Here is an 8,007-nt window from a genome sequence, read left to right as displayed (position 1 = left end):
TTGAATTTTTTGGAATCGAATCGAGTCGAATCGAATTTTAAAAAATTCTTAAAAAGATCTATTTTTTTAATAGAAACCGAAACATTTATTCCTTCTATTGGAGATGCCCATTTCAATTTATAAAATTATACAAGATTATGGAAATGTGTTTTGTCTAAAGAATTATGTTATAAGCTTTTTTGGTTACTCTTATTAGAGCAAACATTTATTCTTTCAACTTCTTTCAGAAATGGGCATGCGTTCGTTCACGGACAGCCAGGGTTTTGACCTGGACCGCCAAAGTAGATGTAAGTTCTCCAGTTAGGATCGTTACTCCCATGAGCTAAATTGTAACATTTCGCATTATCCATGTCGGCTTGAACGATCTCGGCATCCCTCTTGACGTGATGTTCGTCGACTATGGAAATGTGGTCCATGTTGCACGACTTCTTGAACCCTTCCTCCGCGAAGTGGCCGCTTCCCATGTCGGTGTTCGTGTGTCGGCCGCCTACTTTATAATTCAAGATCTCACCTCCCCAATCGACGGCCGATGCAGAGCCCTTTAGATGTGACAAGATTGATTTCGGCCAGTACCCGACACTCACATCATTCACAATGAGCCACCAATCTCCACTCTGGGGATCCTGCAAAACAATTACTTCTCTATATAGTTATATATGAAGTTTGTTAACGTGATTTAGGCCAAAGAGTCAAGATTTCTTTCTTTTCACCTTCATTATAAGTAGTGTGACCATAAATTGTTCGCCATCGTAGGTTGAAACTCGGTCAAAGGTAGCACCAATACCGATCGCTTGGTTGGTTTGGACAAAGCCGGAACACAGGTGGTTGTAGCAGCCTGTTTTGTAACGATCAGCCTGTTTTTTGTTGAGTTTCCCATTTCATCATCACACATGAGAATGGCTTATTAGCTACGTCGTATGCCAATATGGGAAAATACGAGGAAATATTAGACCATGATCAAGCAAACTTACGGTCCATAAAATAAAGAGACGGGGGTTATCGTCACCGTACAATCTTGGATACACCTATCAACAAATGTTTTTGAACTATGGCTTGAGTCAGGTCAAAATCATAAATGATCGGACATTTGAATGAAACAAGACCAACGGACAAAAACCTGCCAACCAACTTCGAGGGAATTAAGATCCGGAGCATCAATACCGACCACAATCCACATTTGGGCCAAACTAAACTCATTCCATTCTTGAACATGTGGTTTCCACACGTTGATTGCAGCTTCTATTCCGTTATATATTACTCCTCTTCTCCCTCGAATTATGGCATACTGATGCAAAAAGGGTCAATGAACATAACATACTTGAGGCTTGAATGTCTGTGAAATTGCTAACAAAAATATACCTCATGTATAGTGCGATTAAAATTTGCAACTAGGTGAGATCCATAGTTACGGATGGCATTTGGATCCTTTTTCCCGTAACTTTCGATGGAACTCCATCGTAAGAGATCTTTTCTTGTTGTTCTTCTTATTGGTACAGTGTTTTCTGGGCATTTTCCACTCCTTTGCCATAACTGAGCACTTATGAGCCCCGATTGTTTTTTATTGTTTCTAAAAAGATCTTTTGGGATAAAACTCGGCCTCATCTATTTGGCAATCCGAATGACACAAAAGAAATAATGTAAAATAAATAGCAAATAAAAACTATATATAGAGAAAGTATCAACAAAAAAAAAAGATTCAAAAGGAGAAAAGCAAAACAACTTGTAAAGAAAAAAGATATATACCTTAATAGTGTGGTTCTTTAGTAAAGGATGATCAAACGCGAGTTGGTTGGTGATGTTAACACAATCAAATATATCTCCATCTAAACTCTGTTCAAACACCAACATGAAAAGTGATACACTAACATAACATAACATAATCGAAACATGAACATATCCCACATCACGATCTGAAAAAGGTGAAACCACGAGGGTTAAGCACAACTGCTTAGTGAATGATCCGGGTTGGATCCGATAAACTCGTTCCAACCGAGAACGGTATTAAAACGATAAAACACAAAATATAATTATTCAATATTAAACATATATTTATATCATATAAAAACATCATCGTATCAATTCTCGTATGGCTTCATACCATTGGGCTAGCCGTAAACCCTGGTCACTTTTCATGACCAGGAACGCCTCTCACGCCCGTCACATCTCATGACGTTGGCCGTCGCATTTCACGACAATCAAATATGTATGGCTTTGCACCATAGAATCAGCCATAAACCCTAGTCACATCGCATGACTAGGAGTACCTCTCACGCCCGTCACATCTCATGACATTGGTCGTTGCTTCGTGCAACAATCAAATCCCTTATGGCTTCGCACCATAGGGTTAGCCGTAAACTCTAGTCACATCGCATGACTAAGACCACTCTCTTGAGCTTGAGAGAGAGTTCTATAGAGTTCCCTAGCCTCTCAGATGGCTAAGGATCGAGATTAGATCGAGTGATAGGTTCTCCACCTGCTTTCCACCAAGAAAAAGGCGAGAAAACGCGAAGTTCGGATTTTTTAGTGTCTTGGTCCAGGGCTGACCGACTCTTGGTCAGTCGGACCAAGCACACGTAAAATCCGAGTTTGCCGACAGTCCACAATCCAGCAGACCATGCACGATCCGGACCACGTGCACTCCGTCTGACTTGTTGGTTCGGCGGACCAAAAACTAGTCCGGATTGTGCCTGGTCCGCCGGACCAGCCGAACTCCGAGCCACGCGTTTTGCTGCGACTGACTATCTGGTCCGGGGCTGACTAACTCTTGGTCAGCCCCGGACCAGGTAGTTATTTCTGCCATTCAGTCCGCCTCTCCCAAGACTGTCTAGTCCGGCTGACTAACTCTTGGTCAGCTCTGGACAAGACCTCAAAGACCGAGAAAAATCCGATTTTTCTCGTCCGTTCGATCCCGTACATATACGTGCATCCCATATGTGTGTGACCCTTTATGCCCCTCCGAATACGGCAGTAACCGCGACATCCAATCTCGCTTTACAAATCATAAGCGGTTTCTAGCAAGACATTATGATTACCTGTATCGGAAAGAGTTAGATGTGATCTAATTGAAAAGACAGAGATAGCTCCAACGATGATCCTCTTTGTCTCACGATATCATAATCGAACTCACAGTTCGAATGCTTTGTCGTATCCCGAGTAGACTGTAAGAGATAGATGACATTCATCTATAGTGCGGCCACACATTTCTACAGTCTCACTCCTACGACGGGCCCAAGTGATATCTCTCTCTTCCGAGAGGGACAAAGTTCCATCTTGACTATCTACTATCCATACATGATTCGCAATGTATCCGAGCCACGCCTTTATAATCATCCGGTTAAAGACGACGTTTGACATAGTCAAAGTATATCAAGTGAGATTCAAATCATGGATTAAATCCAATCGTCATGATGGATACAATAGATATCTCAGGTCTGAGGATTTAAAGTGCACCAGCAAGTGAGATTCAAATCATGGATTAAATCCAATCGACAATCTCACGCGAGTCATCTGGTCACATGTTCCAAATAAGTACCCATGACCGTGATCCGTATCCAATACATATGATCATCCATCACGCTTCATGTTAGTCTTAATTCATCATTGTTCCCACAATGACAAGCGACTAAGGAATTTAGGATCGTTCATAACGATCCATGGATAATCATTATTTATCAAATATGCAAAATAAATAATGAACAAATAATGCATTCATCCAATAAATACATCGTATCATACATAGTTCTCATATCGAATGATCATCCTAGAGCATCACATCCATCACATGTCACTTCTCGTGACAACCGATATCACTTCTCGTGATCCATCGGAGAATAAAACCCAATCAACATACAACAATTCACTCAGTGTATGTCGCACATCTCACCACGCATTCAATTTAATAATTTATTCCAACTCTTCTTTTTTACATTTTGTCATGTTCTGGCTCGTTTTTCACATAATTTGGTCAATCCCAAGGTGTATATTTCATCCCAAGGCCTTTTTGGCTCAATTTTATCAATTTTTAGTCTAGACCGGTCGGTCCGGGCATTCCCGGGGCCTAGACCGGTCGGTCCAGGTCACTTCGGGCATATTCTGGGTCTAGACCGGTCGGTCCAGCCATTTCCGTGGTCTAGACCGGTCGGTCCAGCCATTTCTGTGGTCTAGACCGGTCGGTCCATCCATTTCCGTGGTCTAGATCGCTCGGGGTGGTTTTCCGGGCCTTTTTCCAACACTTTGTGGTCTATTTCTTAAGGTTTAGTACCCGTTTATATATTTGTTCTCCTCCGAAATTAATTAAATATTCCAAATTGGATTCGGGTTATTACAAATCCTCCCCCCCCCCTTAAAGAGAATTTGTCCCCAAATTCAGAGTTACATGATGTCGTCAATTCACTTGCATTCATGGCGCAATACCCAACAACTCTATTACAGCAATGTCATACATCATGTAGGAATTCCATACTTCCCACCATCATACACAAGAGTTCGTACAATATCAAGCGAAAAGATAGGGGTAGTTACTATGCATCTCTTCCTCGGGTTCCCAAGTCATGTCCGAGAACCCTTGGCTTCTCCACAACACCTTCACTAATGGCACCTCCTTCGTCCTCAGCTTTTTAACCTTTCGGTCCGTTATCTATAGCGGTTCGTCTCGAAAGCACGTAGCATTCGTGAACTCTAACTCCTGAGGGTGTAGCACATGGGAAGGGTCTGCTACGTATCTCCGTAGCATCAACACATGGAACACATCGTGGATGTTGCCCAGCTCTGAAGGCAACCAAAGTCGATATGCTACTACTCCTACCTTCCCAATCACCGGATAAGGTTCGATATATCGCGGTTTCAACTTGCCGCCCTGTCCAAACCTAGCGTGCCCTCGCATGGCCTGAATTCGGAGGAATGCTTGATCTCCAATTTCAAGGGTGAAGTCCTACCTCCTCTCGTCGACATACGATTTTTGTCGATCCTATGCCATTTTCAGGTTCACTCAAATCTTTTGAATCGCTTCTGTACTCTCTTCTACAATCTCAGGCCCGAACTCCCGTCTCTCCCCAATCTCTATCTAACACAAAGGTGTCTTGCACGGTCTCCCATATAATGCCTCATACGGTGGTACGCCGATACTTGCATGGTGACTATTGTTGTATGCAAATTCGCACAACGTCATGTACTGATCCCACGGGGCTCTCCATTCTAATACACATGAGCGACGCATATACTCCAAAGTCTGTATCGTCTGTTCCGATTCTCCATTTGTCTGAGGATGATATGTCGTACCGGAGCTACAATACGGTAGTATGAATGAAGAGACTCAAAGAAAATATAAAATTAAATATAAAAGACTACGCAAGCGGAACTGCATGTATAGTAAATAAACTATACAAGGGGGAACTTCCAAATTACCCTCAATGTGCTATAAGGACTTCTAGTGCTACCCTCATCTTGAAAAAGAAATTCCAACTTCTAATTTACCCCTTTCATTCACAAATTACACAAATACCCTATAGAATAAATTTAAAAAATAAAAGAAAACTCCTTTTTTTAGGGTTTCTCTTTCTTCAAAAACGGTTTCTCTCTCCTCCTCTCGCCATTATCAACCAAGCTCTTTCTCTCTACTGCGTTTTCTCTCTCCTCCTCATTTTTTCTATTTTCTCTTCAAAAATTGTCGAATTTGGTCAAAATCACGTGCAAATCAAGGTGAAATCAGTGACGAAAGTGGAAATAGGTAAGTTTGTGTCGAAATCTCAGTTTTTTTCATACACATTGATAGTTTTTGCGGTTTTTTCCTTCCAATTGTTGTGTTTTCTGTAGTTGTGTCGTTTGTAAACAAAAATCTATATCAGATCTCATTTTGGATGCATTCCGAGCATCGTTCTGTGTCACGGTCACACAGGTTAATTTTCATGAATGTCAACATGGGTATATGGGTCACAATGATCACAATGTGCACAACACTTATATGGGTGATTATAGAAACATGACACAATGGTCACAATATGCATCATACAAATAGATTAGGGGTTATATGGTGAAGTGATCACGCGGTCACACTATTACAGGGTCACTTGGTCTCATGGTTCATGAGTCATTAGGAAAACCAGTCACATGGGTGACAATAGGAACAGTGTCACAAGGTTACAAGGTCACAAGGTCACAAGGTCACAAGGTCACAAGATTACAAGGTCACAATGTCACATGATCACAAGGTCACATGATCACATGGTCACATGGTCACATGATCGCATGGTCACATGGTCACATGTTTCCAAATGGTCAGATTGGTAATAATGGTCACAAAGTCACATAGTCACATGATCACATGGTCACATGTTTCAGAATGGTCAGATTGGTAATAATGGTCACAAAGTCACATAGTCACATGATCACATGATCACAATGTTGAGAATGGTCGAATTGATCTTCATTTTATAACTCTGTTTTCCAGTGGTATAATGGAAGGGCGAGACGAGAGGTCAACAATTATATATTTTCTATATGGTGGTGCTTGGATACAGAATACGAATGGAGAATATGAATGGGAAGGAAGGGTTATGGAAAACCAAAGATTGTTATTCTTTTGTCCCCCCTTGGAGATGGCCTATAGCGAACTTGTTCAAGAGTTATGTTCAGAGATGAAGGTGGATAAAGATAAAGTAGAGATCAAGCTGAGCTATTTGCCAAATATAAAAGAAAACAGAAAGCCCACCTACCTATGGAATGACAAGCATGTTCATATTTATCTACTGGATAAAATAAATGGAATGCGAGGCATGCTTTATGTGGAGATAGATGAGGTACGGGTGAAAGGTGAATGTGAACAAAATGATGAAGAACAACCTATAATTCCTACTGGTGAAAGTGGTATTGGCGGTAGTAGGAAGCGAGATGGGATAGATTATGATGATTGTGTTATGTTGAGCCCTAATTTTAAGAGTAAAGTTTGGAGTAATAATGTGATAGATGTTATACATCTTTCTGACAGTGAACATTCTAGTGGCCTTAGGGATGTTATAGTGACTGAATGTGATGGGGATCGTGCTGATGGTGGTGATGATTTGGCGATTGAGATAGTAGCAGACTCTCGGTTTTCGAATTATGTATTCAGATTCAGTGATGGTTTAAATATCACAATTGGCCATGAGTTTGACAATAAGGAAGCAACACAAGAATTTGTTCGCAAGGGTGCAACTCTGGGTCGTTTTCGTTTTAGTACACTGAAGTCCGAGAAAAGGTTGTGGGAAATAACATGCAAATTTGCTGAATCGGGCTGTAATTGGAAGTTGCGGACGACATTGATTTTAAACTCGGAGCGTTGGAGTGTAAGAAAACACAATCCCATGCATAGCTGCAAACCCATAACTGAAACAAGCGAAGCTTTGAGGGGTACAAAGAAATTGGTTCGGGATTATTTGAAGGAAGAATTTCCCGGTAAACTTGATAGTATCCCTTCAGCCCATGAAATTGTAGACAGGGTAAAAGCCAAGTACGGTACAACCGTAACATATTTGACGGCATTACGAGGCAAATATAAAGGTGAAAGTGAGATTCGAGGTGATCCTGCTGAGCATTTCAAAAAGCTTACTGGGTGGTTGCACATGTTGCAAAAGAGAAATCCCTGAACGATTGTCGGTCTTGAGTTGGACAAAGATGGCAAAAGTTTCAAATATCTCTTCTTCGCATTGGGTGCAATGGTAAGAGGACGGAATTACATGCGTAAAGTGATTGCAATTGATGCAACATTTATCACGGGACAATACAAGAGTACATTGGTTGTTGCGACGGCACAAGACGGTGACCACCACCTATATTCGTTAGCCTGGGGGGTTATTGATAGAGAAAAAGATGCATCATGGAGGTGGTTTATGAAAATGTTAATAAAGGCAATCCCAGATGGACCTGATATTGTCGTGATTTCTGATCGACGTAGGAGTATAATAAAAGCCATAAGCGAAGTGTACAAAGAAGCCGGACACGGATTTTGTGCGAGACATCAAGGTTAACAAAGGC

At 41.3% G+C, this 8,007-nt stretch overlaps 1 protein-coding gene across 1 annotated transcript; it reads right to left on the bottom strand.

The window, feature by feature from the left end:
* Nucleotides 1-245: 245 nt before the first annotated feature.
* Nucleotides 246-1,177, bottom strand: LOC104818542. The gene is made up of 4 exons (XM_010548158.1): nt 1,118-1,177; nt 972-1,025; nt 711-854; nt 246-623 (listed from the first exon to the last, which is right to left on the bottom strand). Exons 1-4 carry the CDS (start codon nt 1,175-1,177, stop codon nt 246-248), a joined length of 636 nt encoding a protein of 211 aa, XP_010546460.1.
* Nucleotides 1,178-8,007: the final 6,830 nt, after the last annotated feature.

The sequence above is a fragment of the Tarenaya hassleriana genome, unplaced genomic scaffold (assembly GCF_000463585.1).
Source record: "Tarenaya hassleriana unplaced genomic scaffold, ASM46358v1 Cleome291, whole genome shotgun sequence".
Lineage (NCBI taxonomy): Eukaryota > Viridiplantae > Streptophyta > Magnoliopsida > Brassicales > Cleomaceae > Tarenaya > Tarenaya hassleriana.
This window is presented reverse-complemented; position numbering and strand designations above follow the sequence as displayed.